This window comes from Falco rusticolus, chromosome 4 (assembly GCF_015220075.1).
Source record: "Falco rusticolus isolate bFalRus1 chromosome 4, bFalRus1.pri, whole genome shotgun sequence".
NCBI lineage: Eukaryota > Metazoa > Chordata > Aves > Falconiformes > Falconidae > Falco > Falco rusticolus.
Genome location: NC_051190.1, coordinates 49,669,750 through 49,686,016, shown reverse-complemented (window position 1 = coordinate 49,686,016; position 16,267 = coordinate 49,669,750). Strand labels below are relative to the sequence as shown.

Sequence of the window (16,267 nt, the reverse complement as noted above, 5' to 3'; positions counted from 1 at the left end):
CTCGCAGCAGTTGATTTTGGCCTTAATCTCACTTTAAGCACTAAAAAAAAATAGCCCTCTGCCCCTACAGAAATCAGAGTGCATCAGCCAAGGAAAGACTTTGTTGAATATTTGGTTTTAAAAAACAAAAACCAAAACAGTGAAATAAGACAGTACAAAGTCATCAATGTTCAGAAGATATATTAAATAGTCAATATGGAGAATACACAGATTTACATGGCAGCCTTGCTTAATACAACCAAAACCCAAATGCTGATCCAGAGCCTTGAAAAGCAGCCCATTCACTTAGTCCAGCTGACTTTAGGAATGTCATAATGCTCAGTCAGCGTATCCAAGTGCCTGTTGAAGTCCTAGGGGAGAGAAAGAAAACCTTTAATATTGGGTGCTGACATCACCACCATTGAACCCCAAGACCCTCTGCTTCCCCGCTTCTGTGTTTCAGAGGCAAACCAGTCCCTCCAGCTCATGAGTGATGAACACATGCCAGGCAAAGTGGGATAATTTAGCTCACCTCCACTCTCTGCTTATGGGTTTTTGAGGCTTTCTTCAGGATCCTCTCCATTTGCTGGAGGAAGACACGAGAGGTTACTCCCAGCACTCGCAGCCCCTCAGGGGCCACATCCAAGGGGTCGATTGGGGTTTTCAAAGCCCTACCCGCTTCTCCTGCATCTTCTCGTAGGCCACCTGTGCCGGGGTCCGCTTGTCCAGCCCGCGCTTCTTCTCCTCCTCCTGCTTCTTGCTGCTCACGATCTGCTCCAGGATCTGGGCCTTATCCTTCGCCTTCTTCTTCTTCCTGAGGGCAGAGGGAGGTCAGCGCCCAGCCCCAGCTGCCACCCCCCCGCGGTGTGGGTGCCCCCACCGGCTCCGGTCCATTCCCCGACCCGGTCCCCACCCCGGTATAGACGTGTCCCCCCCGGCCCCGGTGTCCCGTCCCGTTCTCCCTCGCGCTGTGGGGGTGTTACGCCGCGGTGTGGGTGCCACCCCTCCCGGTGTAGGTGCCCCTGCTGGCCCTCCCTCACCGCTTGCCGCCCGCCAGGCCCCCGCCGCCGCCCTTCAGCCGCAGCGGCCCGCGCTGCACCGCTTCATAGTCCGCCATGGCGCCGCGCGGCCCCGCCCCGCCCCGCCCCGCCCCGCCCCCTGGCGGCCGCGCCGCCCCGCCTCTCCCGCGCTGAGGCGGCACCGCCGCGCGCCGAAGCCGCCCTGAGGGAAAAGGCCGAAGCCCCAGGCAGCGCCAGGAAGCAGTGCAGGCGCGGCCCCCCACTCACGCCTCGTCCCATGCACAGCGGCCCATGCTGAGTAACGTGTGCTTGTCTGAGGGCGCGGCGGGGGGGCTGCCGGCCTGCCTTCGCTGAGGGGACTCTGCCCATGGACACACGCACCTACCCAGCCGCTTGGTAATGAAGACCGATTACAGTTTTACAATAAACGAGGCAGCTTGCCACACACTGCAGTTGTGCAGTCAGGCCCAACTCCCCATAGTTGTTTTCCATATTTCATACTGCCTGTATGAATTGTATACCCACATGTTATAGTTGAATTGAAATAACTAGAGTCCAAAATAAATTCACTTAAGTATTTATTAAGGCAGGAAAGCAAAAACAGTGAGCTGGGCAGCTGGGGAGTCACAGCTCCATCCAGGCTCGCAAATTCCGACAAGTAACACAGCCCTTTTATTCTCAACTTCAAGGCTAGTTTAAGCAAACAGTTATGCTCTCAGTCCCCTAGCAAGAAGCTGTATATTACAAAACTAATCTATTTTTACACTAAAGTCTAGACGAAGACAAAGGTTGTCATAGTAACATGAGATTATGGTTTAACATTGGCCTTGAGAAGGTACATCTCCAACCTCATGGTTAACAGTTAACTCTTTTCTTGCCAGACAAAACATTCTCAAACCTGTTGCAGCAAGATCATTCCTTTTGTTAAAAACCCCTTTGATCAGCAAATTACCCTTAGTTACTTATTACACACACATATTTTCAGTGTAAATGCTATATATGTATGAACATAGTACGAACTGTATACCCACATGTATTTTCAGTGTAAATGCCATACACGTATCTGTATATATGCATGGCACACTAATAATCATTAGTGGTAAGGTATATTAGCAGACTATGCAGAATAAAGGGAGAGAGGCCTTTATATACACTACCTCCAGTACAAACTACGATTAGCATTCGTGTCCAGTTGTGATAAACGCAGTCATGATTCATGTCAATAATAGAATGTAGTGTGCTAAGTGTAATTGTTGTACCCTGTGTAAATCTAAAACCTGTACCACAACCGTGATGAATGGGCACGTGTGGTTCCCCTGTGAGAAAATGTAAAAGCTCCCCCTTCCCCTGAGGCAATCGCTGCTTAGAAAAGCGCACCAAAGGAGACAAAGACCCTGAGACTTTGAAAAAGCGCGCCACAGGAGAGCCAATAGGAGGAGAAGGCGTACGCTAACGGCCCAGTGGGGAAAGAGCGGGACGAACATCCGGCGAGAGGAGATTGGTCGAGATCCGGGCATAAAAGATGCCGCTTTTAGGACTCAGGTGTGCGTGTGGTGGAACTAATTGAGTTCTCTGTGCATCCAGCGCTTGTTTTGCTTATTGTTTCTCAACCGGAATTGATTGAACCCAAAATAAAATTGCTTTAGTTGTTATCGTTTATAACACAGTGAACATACAGAAATTACAGAGAAAAGCAGGAAGGATGAGGGGTTACCCGTTACTGCTACTGATTTCTAGGATTTAGTGCTAATTCTTAAAGAAGAAAGGCATTCCTAGCACTTTATGGTTACTTTCCCATCCCTGGGGGAATGAAGACGCATGGTCCATGAAGCCAACCTGCTGCTTCAAAGGCACAGACAATCAGCAGCTAGTTGTTTGGCTAAATACTGAAACATGAGTCTGTTGTGCACACAGGAGACAGGTGAGTGATGCTGGATAAGAGCCTCAAGCAGCCAGATGAAAGATTTGTTGAAATGCTCCTATTATGATACTTTGCAGCCTGTGGAGTAGGGGAGCTGGTTACTTGATCCTCTGCTATACCTGAACCTTGTTGTTGTAGCTTTTAATAACTGAGTATCCAGACCTCCTATAAAGGTGCCTTTGAGGGAAGAATGATGGGACAAGAATCAGCATTCAGAGCTTGAAATGGGCAACAAGCAAACCATTTTCACTCCAGAACAACTGGATGCATATCAGGTATAAAACAAAAATGGCTGTTTAGGCTGAATGCTGTATAAAGGTGAAGTTTTTTTTAAAAAAAATCTCTTAAAAATTATTTAGTAGTAGTACTAAATTACAGCAAAGATTTCAGTAACATAGTTTGATTCTTACATCAAGAAGGGTTATAAAATACTCCTAATTATATGCTGGAAAGAAGGAACTGTAATACTTGGCCATATATATTACAATATAACTTCCTTTAAGTTACTGTATGGGAAAAGTCTGAGGCGATGCATGCTAAAAACTGTTGTTACATCTTTTCTTATTTCACAGGACTGCACATTCTTTACAAGGAAAGAAATTCTGAGGTGAGTCTTGTATATGCAATTATATAATTGTATATTGTGTACAATTGTTTGATTGATTGATTGTTAAATCTTGTACATGTGGGTAAAGGACAGAAAATGCAATGAAGACAGGTTACACATAGGGTGAAGTATTTAAAAAATAATTTAAAATTGGATTTACACAAATTTAAGATGATACCTTTGAGCAACCTGAGCATTCATGTTGCTTTTTTAATGTACAAAACCCCTATGTTATCTATCCTAAATTGAGACAGACTTCTAAATTTTGTAACAAGGTACGATTCTTTATCAGAAATAGATGTAACTGGTTTTAATTTAGTGCATACTTTACCATCCTCTCCTCTCCACATTCCTCTCACCTTGTTTTGTGACAGATGCTTCAAAGTATACTGTTACTCTCTGGAATACTTTGCCTGGTTTCTGAAAACCTGAACGATTGTGTCAAATTTTATCTTTCTTCACGTCTCCTTGTAAATAATAAGACTGATACTCTAAGGTACATTTTTCCCAGAGCCTTCATGCACCTCATCAAACACTCCATTTAATCTCCAACCATAGGATCTGATAAAGACAGGTTCAGTAGTCTGTTGATGTGGGACTGAGAGTCTTTACATAAAACCTGAACTTGTTCTCCTCTCATAAAAAATACTTACCAGGTAGTAGCATACATAATGTTGAAGTTGCATTTGCCATTCCTAACCATCATGCATGATAACAGAAAGGGAAGTGTTCTGTTTCTGCATCTCTCAAGGGGCCATCACACATTTTTTGCTAATTTCTCTGAAGGGCAGAGCACAAATGACAGTTTTGTACAGAGCATGTCCCTGTTTTAGAACCTCAATACATGTGTCTGAATCCTATACAGGATAAAATATGAATGGTTCTGTAATAATTGAAATCTGAATCTGTCTCCTTTCGGCATGATAGAGGCCAGAACCATAACTCTATCATGAATAAGACATTTATTATTGATAAGGATCCCTTTTAAAATTCTGTCCTATTGTTTTGTTGATAACAGCTGTGAATGGGATTCTTACTCTAGCATAAGCACTGAAACAAATAGCATGCTGATAAAGTGGTGAATATATTCAAATTATTATACGTCTCTGCTATCTCTTGAACCTGAGTTCTGTGGAAAAACAGGTAGATACTTGGGGTCGATAAAAGCCTGCTAGAATTGGTCCCAGATCTTTCTTCCTGCATTCAGGATTTTATTCTGACATTTAGATGGATTCTTTCACGCTCCAGTTTAAGCCCGTTATTTTTGGTCACATTCACTGTGGATTTGGAAAAGAGATCCCTTTTGCCTTGCCACAAATGTTTGTGCATTTGGAAATTGGTTAGGTGGACCTTCAGGTTTAAGGTCTTCTGCCTTGTTGTCATAAACACATACATCATAGCTATGCTACATGCCTGAATACTACTGCTGGCCACACAGAAGCAAATCTGAAACTTTGTAAAAATCTGTTTTCAGACACAGGGTATCTAGTGGTTTGGCTGCCTGACCTATGTATTATCCTAATTATTCTGTAAGCATGAAGGCTTTGTATTTTTCACCAGTTAAACTGTGTTCTTTTTAATACTGTCTCTTCCACCACCAAGCACAGAGCATACTAAATGCTTTTTAGTGACCGCTATCATCCATCTTGGTAAAGGATGCAAAGTGTGAAAAGTAATACAGAAAAGGCAAACACATTGTTCTCAGAGGTGTAAATAACATGTTCCCTAAACAAGCTTTTCTTTCTATTTCAGACTGTTTTATAGATACCGAGATCTAGCCCCACAGCTAGTTCCACTTGACTACACAGATAAACCAGACGTGACACTTCCCTACGAACTCATTGGCAGCATGCCAGAGCTGAAGGTACAGAGCAAGGAACACAGCTAGAATCGAGTGACACAGTTCAGTTTAATTTACCCTTTTTAAATAATTCACCCAGTACTAATTGCTGGGAGGCTGAAATACAAATAGATTTCAGCTATTGAAGTGAAAAGTCTTTCTGGAAGCTTCTAACAATTCCATGAAAACACCCTGAAATTGCACAAAGGTTAAAGAAGGCTACAGCTGCGTCTAGTGCTGATAATGTTAGACAAGAACGTAATAGCAGAAAGGAGAGTATTTGCCAAAAAGGGGTTACAACAAAAATCATCTTGCTGCAGTTGTCTTATGTATGCTGAAATAAATGCTAGTAAAGATGACCTTCCTTTGCTCCTGTGTTCTGTTTCCCAGGACAATCCATTCCGCCAGCGGATAGCAGAGGTTTTCTCTGAGGATGGAGGTGGCAATATGACTTTAGATGATTTTTTGGACATGTTTTCAGTGCTGAGTGAGATGGCTCCCAGAGACTTGAAAGCGTATTATGCTTTTAAAATTTATGGTGAGCAAAATGTGCAAAAAAGTAAACTTTGGGGAAATCCTGCAACTTCATGTAGGGGTGCAAAATACTCATTTTGTCACCACAAAGGATTTCTAGCTCGGTATATTTTAAATACAGCCTTTCTTTTAATTGCATTTGAATGTTTGTTCTCTCTCCTAGAAACTTCTGCTCTTCTTTATCCTTCTGCCACTTCCCATATTTATCTGGGATTAGGATTTTCTACAGAATTTACAACCTGAAATTATCTGCAGTTTTCAAGAGCAGATAAACATTTAAGAAATAATTGTGTCTGAGGGGCTGCTTGGAAAAGTGCAGCACCAGGAATTTGGCTGCCCATAAATCTGCAGGGTGGTTTTGGCAGGGGAGGTGGGAGGCAGGGAAGCACACTTCTAGCATTTTTCTCCAAGGACAAATTTAAAGATTTTTTTTTTTTTTACAGTACTGTTTTCAGTTACTTTATGATCACCTAAAGCCAAACAATATATCAAACAAACTCTTTTCGTGTGATTTAAACTATACATGATTCAGCAAAGATGTTAAAAAAAGTGAACCTGCACCAAAACTGCACCAGTCCATTCTCTTCATTTAACTTCATACTATTTCTTGCATTTAGTTCAGTAGTAGCGATTTGCTAGAATGATTTAATTATGGCTAGGCTACCCTTATGTATGATAAGGAGAAATTACTCCAGGATTTTTATTTTGTTACTGAATTTCTATACGGTAACTTCATTTCTGACTTCAAAGTTCTACTTACATAAATACGTTACAGCCTGGGAACCAAATGCTTCCTATTAGGTCTTGGCAGTCAACCATGTGAAATGCTGACTTTTGTCGCTTTGAATTAATTTTGTTTCCTTTGACAGATTTTAACAATGATGATTACATATGCAAATCAGATCTAGAGAAAACTGTTAACAAATTAACCCGAAATGAACTTACCCCAGAAGAAGTTAGCCTTGTATGTGAAAAGGTGATTTATGAAGCTGATGCGGACAACGATGGCAAGCTGTCTTTGGAAGACTTTCAGCGTATGATAATACGAGCTCCAGATTTCCTCAGGTAACATTTGCTTTTAATTTCTAACAGAAAATTGCTCTTAGTTTAATTGTCAGAAGTCTCTGAAGTGTGTGTTTTACATCTCCTCAGACACTACAGATCACCACGCTTCCCTGACAGTTTCTAGTAATGCTGCCCACTGCAAAGACTGGGAGCAGAGATGCTTGAAAAAGTGTGGAGGCTTCTTGACTTGCTTTTTTGAACCTCTGATCTACTTTTTACATGACAAAACATCCTTGTAACTTAAAAATTTAATGTGAGCACTTAGGCTTTGTTGATAAATACATGAGATGAGCTCATTGAATGCATGACTGTCTTAATGTGGATTCTGACACACATCTTACACAAAGCAGCACTCAAATCTTGCATTTATTTAATGATCCTATTCTTTGCAAGTGCTTTATAGAACAGTTTCCAACTTATAGCACAGTTTTAGGATTAATTGTAGTGAATCCTTTGAATAGAACACTATGTGACTGATCATTACTTCCTTTTTAATAGCACATTTCACATTCGAATCTGAAACTAGTGAAACGTAGATGGAAGTGCTTCTTGAACCTTCAACAACCATTACTTCACCCGAGATTACTGTCCATGAGAGCAAAATGAGAGGAGCAAAGAGGACAACTTCTGGTAACTGAACCAGTTGGAGAAGTCTTGTCTTATCTCTTTTAAAGGAACAATTTATTAAGTTCTTCATCAAGATTTCCCTGTAATTTAACAAAGTGTCTATTCCCATTTCCCGGCTAGAGCAAATCTGGCCTCGACAGCGAGATGAGAAATATTTTTTTAAAGTTCAGATACCACCAGGTAGTAAAGGAACTTGTATCAAATTGCAGCTTAAAAAAAAAAAAAAGCCTTAACCAGTACAAAACCCTTTACAATTGTTTCAAAAACACTACTGGTAATCAAAATTGTGTAAGCAACTCTTCTGATCAGCTACAGTCTTAACAAATGGTCCAGTGAATCCATTTGCTAAAGCATTCTTCCAGTGTATCACAGAAGACTGCTACACGTTCTGAGAATATAGAGCTCTCCATTTCAGAATTTATACTGAAAAGTCAACGTACTTTAAAGGACTAGACAGCCTACCCCAGATTCCTGTCCCTCTCTTCTATTTCTAGAAATACCCTGTTTTTCACACTAGAATCCACGTGTACAAATAAGGAACAGGACTGACTGACTGAGTTTGTAAAAGTCTCTTTTCATAAGTTTATTTATGCAGTGCTCAGGGTCCTATACAACAGAGTAAAAACATACATACTGTAATAAACAACAGTTCTGTTTTTAATACAAACATGAAAATCAATGAGAAGTGTTTAAGAAAGCAGCTGTAACATGGGAAGGGTGGCAGCCAAAAGTGGTCATTCTAAAAACACAATTTACAGTTATTTTTAAAAATTTTGGGATGCATTAAGTTCCCTTCAAAACAAAGTTGTAAGTCCCAACTCGCGTTCAACGCAGAGCATATGATTCCTGCAGAAAGGCTACAGAGACCAGCCCGCTAAATCTGGATCAAATACAGAAACAAAAACTCCCAACAATCAGCAAAAGAGATGGGTCAAAGAACAAGGCAGCCTCAAATAATCAGACTGCACGTCACCATTAACGTTCAATTAAACAGATCTTTATTTAATCTATACATGAAGACAGAAGTTAATCATCATTCTTTCCCAACCCCTATGAACTTCTAGTACAAATGGAAACCATCCTCTGTGCAGCTGTTTGCCTGTTTCCTCTCCAGCATAAACACCAGCTGTTTCAAGTCCAAGAGAACAAGAAATCAGGGTAGCTTTTGAGCATGATCATTCAGCCAATGACACTGCCACCACAACAATAAAACTCTTAATTGTCAGCAAGATGATTAGCATCTTGCGTGAAGGGAGAAGACCAATTAATTTTCAGCAGCAAAGAGACTTACAATAATCCATAGGATTTATAAATCTGAGGCTGAAAGTCTGATGCTGGTGTAAGGCTGTGATGTCAAGGAACATTCAATGTGCCCATCAGCAAGGGACACAGACAATGTCAGTGTTAAAACGGCCAAGTGTTAGAACAGCAGTTCCACCCTTTACTGACAGGTCTACACCTGAAGGGGTGAAGACTATCCAAAGTACTGAAACCAGCCCCAGATAAAAGTCAACCACAGAATTCTATGATACTCATTAAAGTCAGGGAATTTGAGAACATGCTCAAAAACGGGTTTGTTTCTCCACAAACCAAGTGTTAATCAATTACCTGAAATTTTAGTGGCATTTAGACACCAGGAGTGCATAGTAAGCACATGGTTAGTTTTTTAGATCTACTTAAATTCCTGTTTTACAAATTTTGCATCCAATTTCAGACTTTCTCCTCCTTAGGTAAAAGAAAGCTTAGATATAAATACATTACCATCTGTATTTACGTAGTACCTCTTTTGATCGTTTCCCATAACATTCATACTTAAAAAGCACAGTAATTTAATTCCGCAATGGAAGCATCAACTACATATTGTACTTCTCCAAGATGTGATGTCCGTATTTAGCAGCGCACAGCCAAGCATACGTGCAACTGCAGTGTCTTTTTCTGCCTTACATTTGCATTTTAGCTTTCATATTGCTTACACTGATTTAATTTCTGTGTAGAGTCTGTATACCCTAGACGTACAGTGATGACTGTAGTCACAGTAACTGTATGAAGCTTCCTGAGATCAGGCAATAATGCAGTTGTTCATCAAGTAAATCCAATCATTTCATAAAAGGAAATCATGCTATAAATTAGCTACAGACACTTGCAACAACCAGCATAAGTTTAAACAAAAAGTATTCACATACAAAGAGTTTGCTTTGAATGCAAAAGAGTAACTTAAGATTTAGAGAACGAGGAATGAGAAAACACAATCTCATCCTTCAAAATTTATCCACTTGTGAATTAATATGGTTTGTTTTCTCATCTCAAGATGAGTTACTGATTTAGATACTGTCAACTGGCAATACCCAGTATCACGGTGGACAGCCCACGATACCAAATTAGAGTAACCACTTATTTTTCCAGTCACTTTGAAAAATAAGTCTGGCTGCAACATCTGGCTATACTGAAGTAGAAGGATGGATGCGAGACAATCCACATTTACTACTAAGCCAGCAACAAGCCATCAAACAGAGCAGTTTTGTGCAGGAAAACAACATTCAGACCATGCCTTAATCACCTGCCCAATTCCGCCTCAGGAACTTCTTGAAGCACAGAGTCTTTCTTTAAAAGCATCCTTGTCTCAAGACGGAAGCATTGCTTGTCCAAACTACAGCTCTGTATTAATGACACTTTGAAGCACATAATGACTAGAAGGCTCTTCAGTAGCTTAACATGATTTTATCCTAGAAATACACCTTCGTGTAAATCCACTATGGTGCACGTTCACAAAGTCCTCATGCTAAAAAGCCACAAGTAAACAAACAAACAAACAAAACATCATAAGGTTCTGGCTAGGGGAAAGCTTTAGGTATGATTTTAATCTTGAACAGAGCTCACTGTAATCTGCTAGCTATTAAAAATAAAAATATTGGTAGCATATAAAATGAATTTTTATAAACCAGTAACTTACACAGTAAAATTTCCTTTTTCCATTTTAGAAAAACAGCCAATATTCCTGTTGAGCCCAATTGCATGCTGCAGATTTATAGAGTTTAAGTATGAATCTGATAGATCTTTAACTACAGTAATGCTTAGGAGTGCTATTTTCAGGCCAGAATACAATACCACAAACTTGAAGAAAACAAAACTGGTGAGTAAATTCATGAACTTTAAAATCAGCTTTAATTTCACCCTCAAGTGAAGTTGTCAATGTAAACAAAGCATGTTAACAATTCCAGTGACTCGCAGGACACAGCTGATACGTTCACTCGAATTAAATACACCATAATGGCAATCGCTTGACAGCAGACTTTGAAATACATGGCTCTTATTGGCTCCTTATTCTAATTAAGTCTCATTAAGAGCCAGGCTTGCAGCCTCTGAACTGAGAGCAATTAAATACCTAGGAGCTTCACTTGGCCGTTACATTTTAGATATTGGAATGTAATAGACTGTGTTTATAGGAATAAATACATAGAATATTTCCACTGAGTACTAGACATCATTTGCATTGATGCATGCTATTAACAGGTTTGTTGCTGCTTGAAATCTGAAATGATCAATACAAAGCAGCAAGGCAAAACTCAGTTTTAAAAAGTTTGTTTTCAGAAAGTGTTCGTATGTGCAACGTTTATTTGCATATGTGAGTGAGTGTGCATGAGAACACACGACTGGAAGCAGTGCAATACATTTTCTTGTCACAATTTAAAATGAGCTACTACATCACAACAGATCCGGTGTCATTCTCAACTGGAGAAGGAAAAGCCGCCCACTGTAACGTCACAAGTTTTGAGCAAGTGTCCCTACCTGAACCGCGTTGTCTGTTTCTCTAAGAACAGATGACAGATCATTTGCACGGGCCTCACTGTAGCAATCATCTCCTGTTAAATGTCTGGAGTACTGAATTAAGCACGGTCAAGTCTCACATAGATAAAGTAATTCCTGATGGTGAGGATCCATTATATTTACAGCACACTTTGGTTTTTTAAAAAAAATAGAGATTCCTTTGAGGAGGATTTTTTTTTTTGTTAAAACTTCAATCGTACTTGCGGATTGTCTGGAGTAATGCAACTGAATAAGGAACAGACAGGTAAAGGATTTTCTCTGTAGTAGCAAAGTGGTGGAGATGCAGAAAGTTTCCTTCTACCTTCTGAAAAAAGGTATAGGCCTGTACTGCTCACCTAAGTGCATTTATTTGATGTTCTGATGCATTGTTGTATATGCATCTACAGACACGGATATGCACATGTATCATGTACGCACACCTGCACTTCATTAATATTGGCATTTCAGTTCCTTATTTGGATCATAACTTAATCTTTCTAATTTGGATACATTACGGATATGAACGACAAGATTGAAGCCTGTCAGCAAAGGCGCTATGTCACAGGTCACGTCCGATCTGTACTCCCTCTGCTAGACAATACGCATGCCCAGTGGCAATCTGACAAAAATAAACTTGTTTCATCTCCAAAATTGAAGAGTCAGACAATTACTAAAATAAACGATTTCTTATTCAGATGGTCACAAAGTGACAAGGTATGTTGAAAAAGCTAAGTCTGCAGACAGAGGAAATCTCACTCAGAACAGGCACAGTCCAGTTCCGTTGAGCAGAAGCTCAGGTTAAGGCAGTGTCCCTCACAGAAGAACACATCGGAAAAAGCTGCTTTTCTTTTGCTGGTCTGGTGTGATTTTGACTCCCTGGTTGCTGCCTTGCGGGCTATTGCCTTCCTGAAGATGCAAAGAATATTAAGTTACTTACTGATACTGAACAGCTTCTTCATCTGTTCATTTTATTGACTCAAGCCTGCCATATCCAAACCCCACTATTAAAGTCAACAGCAGGTTGCACTCAGTCACCCGAGCTTTAATTACAGGACATGTTTGGCTCTTGCTGAAGCAGTTCAGATCATCAGCAAGACCCAACAAGGGCACGTCCAGTCACATTAAGGTGGAATGCTTTGTAAAAGTAGAAGGAACCTTTGTTAGCTTCATTTCCTACGGAGTAGCCTGACATCAATGTGTGTTCACTTATGGCACAAAAGATAACCCAATCGTTTCTCAGGACACTTTCACAGAAGTTACAAAAAAAAATTTGTTCACCTATTTTTAAACATACTGGTTTGAAGACTGCCCTGAAGTACAAAGCGGGCCTCCTCTGTGAATTCATATAGTTCCATTTTTTAGCCTGCATGAGCAAGAAATATCATTAAATTGCCCTACCACTCACTTGACTTCTCATAAAACAAATAAAAGGTAATTTTATTTGGAAACCCTCAACCACTGCAGCCAATTCCCAAAATGCAGAGACAATTGTTTATTAGCCAAGGTCAGACAGCAGCTTGACAAAACCAAAACCAAGTTTCTGTAACCTTCAGTGCACCCCCCCATAAAAGAGACCACAAAGTATTTGTTATATACTGTGAAACAGTACTTGCCATTGGTGGGGTTTTTCCCCCTGTTTAAATACAGCGCAGATGGAATAAAAGTCACTTACCAACTTCTTGTCCATTTTTGCTTTGATATCTCTCGCAAGAGTGAAAAACGCCTGTGACAAGTAAAACAATTGTTACATGGTGAGTAAAATACATTCTAACACTTTTGTTCAGCAATAAGCTGCTGCCCCGAGTTTCTCTGCATACTGAACTGAAGAATGGCACATTTTCAGGTTTTTTTCCCCCCTCCAGGCTCTAACAGCCCCTATCCAACCCCATCACCTCCCTTCCAAGCCCGAAAACCACAACAGTACACAACACTGCAGCACCACCCAGGGCAGCATGGTGTGAAAATATTGGCCTTTATCAATCACATCGCTGGTTGCAAAGACAGAAGCCAAGCTGTCCAGTGTGCTGCTCTAACACCCTTGTGTTACGCTCTCAACACCACGTTCAACCTAAATAAATTAGCATAATCTTAGACAACAACTTCATAACCCAGCCGTGGTATCAGACCACCATGTTTTGCATCCAACCGGGATGGGCAAGCGCTCTCCCAGCTCGTTTGCACAAAGACGACAATAAATACAGGAGAAAGGTTACGGTACTTACATTCTCTATGTTTATATTTGCTTTTGCACTGGTCTCCATAAATTTAATTCCAAAACTTGCAGCAAGCTGAACAAAAGAAGGTTTCATGTCAGTTGGGTACTTGCAGGAACTGCTCTAAGTACAACCACCTGCGCCAGATCTGCCCCTCCTGGCGCAATTCAGAGGAACTTGGGATTTACTCAAGCAGAACAATTTGCAAAAACCAGGAACTGAATCTCCCTGCTAGTAGCATCTATTCTGCCCGGGACTTGTTCTGCTGTTTTACACGCTGCGCACATTTTATTCTGCTCCTTTGTCTTTTTTTTTCTTTCTTGCATAGACATGTCAATCCCATAACATTGGCAGCGCCCAGACATACCTTCTCCACTTTGACTAAGTAACATCTGATGCCTGCAAAGACAATGCTGCCTGCTTGTCTAAGGGGCTTTCAGCCAGAGAGAGACATTTCCTCACTGCCAAACACTAACTCACTTTTTCTTCCTTTTTCTAAGAAGAAATCCAGCTCATTTACCAGATAACTGACAATTCTTAACACAGACTCATCTTTTTATCAGAATGGGGAAACGTATTGCAACCACAGCCTGGGAAACATCCAATAGTTCTGCTTAGAAATACCGCTGTACCAAAGCAGCATACAGACAGCGACAAATGCCATTTTTATACTGTGAAAAGTGTAAGCTGAAATACGTTAAAGCTAGAGCCCTTACCTTCTCCCCTTGCTCTCTAGAAACTTGTCTTTTGTCATTTGCATCACATTTGTTCCCAAGGATCATTTTTTCAACATCTGGAGAGGCATGCTGAGATAGAAACAAATCAAAGACTTGGGCTTGGGGTTTTTTGTAGATAAATATTGTACAAAAGAGCAGACACACATCGAGTACCTAACAGAAACACCTGTGCTAAGCATTGTCTGTGGATGTACAGGCTCCCCAACCCCCTCCTCCCAGCCACCCAGCGCATCCTGCACCATGACAGCTCTCAGATCACTTCTGGTGGCTGCAAAACATCATCTCTTAGGTCACCTCAGCACCGAAGGGGGTCCAGTCCCCTAGCTGGCTCTCGTGTGCCAGCACGACCAAGTAGTGTTAACCACAAGGTTACAGGTGTTATTATTACTGGTTTTCCTTCAATTTATTTTCCACGTTCCCTCCAGCACATGAATTTAGAATAAACTTGATGCTGCTGAAGCAATTCAGTTTCAACTACTTTTGGAGGAAGAAACAGCATCTTTAATGTTCAGTAAGTAAATAAAGAAATTACCTCTTCAATATTCCTGACCCAGTTCCGAATATTTTCAAAAGATTTTTCATTGGTGATGTCATAGACTAACATAATGCCCTAAAGATGAAGAAGGAGACAGATTGTTTCAGCTATCACAAGAGTTAAGACTCATCCATAGCAGAAACGAACAATTTAACAAAGACAATTTTAAAAACAGCCGGTTCACAGCTCCATTTAGCATTTAATCACAGTTTGTGCCTTGCCAGATCTGGCTCATGGGATACACGTATTCCCGCGCTGCCCCAGCACCGCTGGAAGCAGCAGCTGTCGGCGCTCACGTGTCAGAAACCAGACAGGTCCGCGTGCTCCACGCCAACCCCGGCGGATCTGACTGCAAGGGCTGCACGGCCTGGTCTCGGTTCAGCGCGACCCGCACGGCTCCTACCATTGCTCCCCTGTAGTAGGCGGTTGTGATGGTTCGAAATCGCTCCTGCCCGGCGGTGTCCCTGCAACAGACAGGACATGGGGCTCTTGCAAACATCCGCACCACCACGCTCAAGTTAAAGCCACCAAAAGTTTTAATTAAACGGAACCAGTCTTTGGTGCGCTACAGCTGCCTTCTAGGTTTTTAAGGTTTCGTAAATTGCTGAATAACGGGTATAAAAACTAAAGGGAAACCTGCCGGCGGGGCAGGGGCAGTGGGCACCCGGCGCTCGCTTCGGAGGAAGCCCTACCAGATCTGTAGTTTGATCCTCTTCCCGTCCAGCTCGATCGTCCGGATTTTGAAGTCGATACCTGCAACGCGGAGCAGCGCGGTGACCCCCCGCTCCCGCCGGCACCCGGCGCTCTGCTCTGCCCCCCCCAGCCCCGCTTCCCGGGCTCCGGGCAGCCCCGGCCGAGCCCCCAGCCCCCCCGGGGCCAAGCACCCACACCCTGGGGCCAAGCACCCAGGACCGAGCCCCCAGACCCCCGGGCCGAGCCCGCGCGGCACACTCAGCTCCGGCGGGGCCTCCACCCGCCCGCCACCCCCCCGGTTAGAGCGGGCGGCGCCGGGCCCGGCCGCCCTCACCGATGGTGGAGATGAAGGTGGCGTTGAAGGCGTCCTCGGAGAAGCGGAAGAGCGCGCAGGTCTTGCCCACGCCCGAGTCGCCGATGAGCAGCAGCTTGAAGAGATAGTCGTACGTCTTCGCCATGTTCGCGGGCGCCGCCCCTCGGTCGCGCCCGCCCCCCGCGGCCTCTCACGGCCCGCGCCCGCCGCCCGTCACGGCCCGCCGCGCGCCTATTGGCCGAGCCCGCAGCACGTCACCGCACTGGCCGCGGAGAGGGCTGAGCCGGCGCCCCATTGGCGCGATTGGCGGCTGCCCCGCCCCCCCTCCCCCCCCCCGCGGCTGCCCGGCCGATACGTCACTTCTTGCTGCGGGCGGAAAG

The 16,267-nt window shown here is 42.7% G+C and overlaps 3 protein-coding genes across 6 annotated transcripts; 1 reads left to right on the top strand and 2 right to left on the bottom strand.

Moving 5' to 3' along the window:
* Nucleotides 1–163: 163 nt before the first annotated feature.
* FAM32A (family with sequence similarity 32 member A) lies at nt 164–1,123 on the bottom strand. Its single transcript, XM_037383158.1, has 4 exons — nt 1,020–1,123; nt 655–793; nt 512–565; nt 164–350 (listed from the first exon to the last, which is right to left on the bottom strand). Exons 1-4 carry the CDS (start codon nt 1,094–1,096, stop codon nt 282–284), a joined length of 339 nt encoding a protein of 112 aa, XP_037239055.1. The 5' UTR covers nt 1,097–1,123; the 3' UTR covers nt 164–281.
* A 493-nt stretch (nt 1,124–1,616) lies between these two features.
* CIB3 (calcium and integrin binding family member 3) lies at nt 1,617–8,049 on the top strand. Of its 2 annotated transcripts, XM_037383157.1 has the most exons (6): nt 1,617–3,194; nt 3,492–3,526; nt 5,279–5,390; nt 5,757–5,904; nt 6,770–6,965; nt 7,464–8,049. In XM_037383157.1, exons 1-6 carry the CDS (start codon nt 3,144–3,146, stop codon nt 7,483–7,485), a joined length of 564 nt encoding a protein of 187 aa, XP_037239054.1. In that variant the 5' UTR covers nt 1,617–3,143; the 3' UTR covers nt 7,486–8,049. The 2 variants fall into 2 exon arrangements, with proteins under 2 accessions (XP_037239054.1, XP_037239053.1); XM_037383156.1 differs by lacking the exon at nt 7,464–8,049 and having other exon boundaries at nt 5,757–6,822.
* A 518-nt stretch (nt 8,050–8,567) lies between these two features.
* Nucleotides 8,568–16,073, bottom strand: RAB8A (RAB8A, member RAS oncogene family). 3 transcript variants are annotated; one of them, XM_037383154.1, is made up of 8 exons: nt 15,909–16,071; nt 15,574–15,634; nt 15,285–15,345; nt 14,879–14,956; nt 14,326–14,415; nt 13,619–13,684; nt 13,069–13,119; nt 8,568–12,302 (listed from the first exon to the last, which is right to left on the bottom strand). In XM_037383154.1, exons 1-8 carry the CDS (start codon nt 16,030–16,032, stop codon nt 12,210–12,212), a joined length of 624 nt encoding a protein of 207 aa, XP_037239051.1. In that variant the 5' UTR covers nt 16,033–16,071; the 3' UTR covers nt 8,568–12,209. The 3 variants fall into 3 exon arrangements, with proteins under 3 accessions (XP_037239051.1, XP_037239050.1, XP_037239052.1); XM_037383153.1 differs by lacking the exon at nt 8,568–12,302 and adding an exon at nt 12,368–12,759 and having other exon boundaries at nt 15,909–16,073; XM_037383155.1 differs by lacking the exons at nt 8,568–12,302; nt 15,574–15,634 and adding an exon at nt 12,368–12,759 and having other exon boundaries at nt 15,909–16,016.
* Between the last annotated feature and the right edge of the window lie 194 nt (nt 16,074–16,267).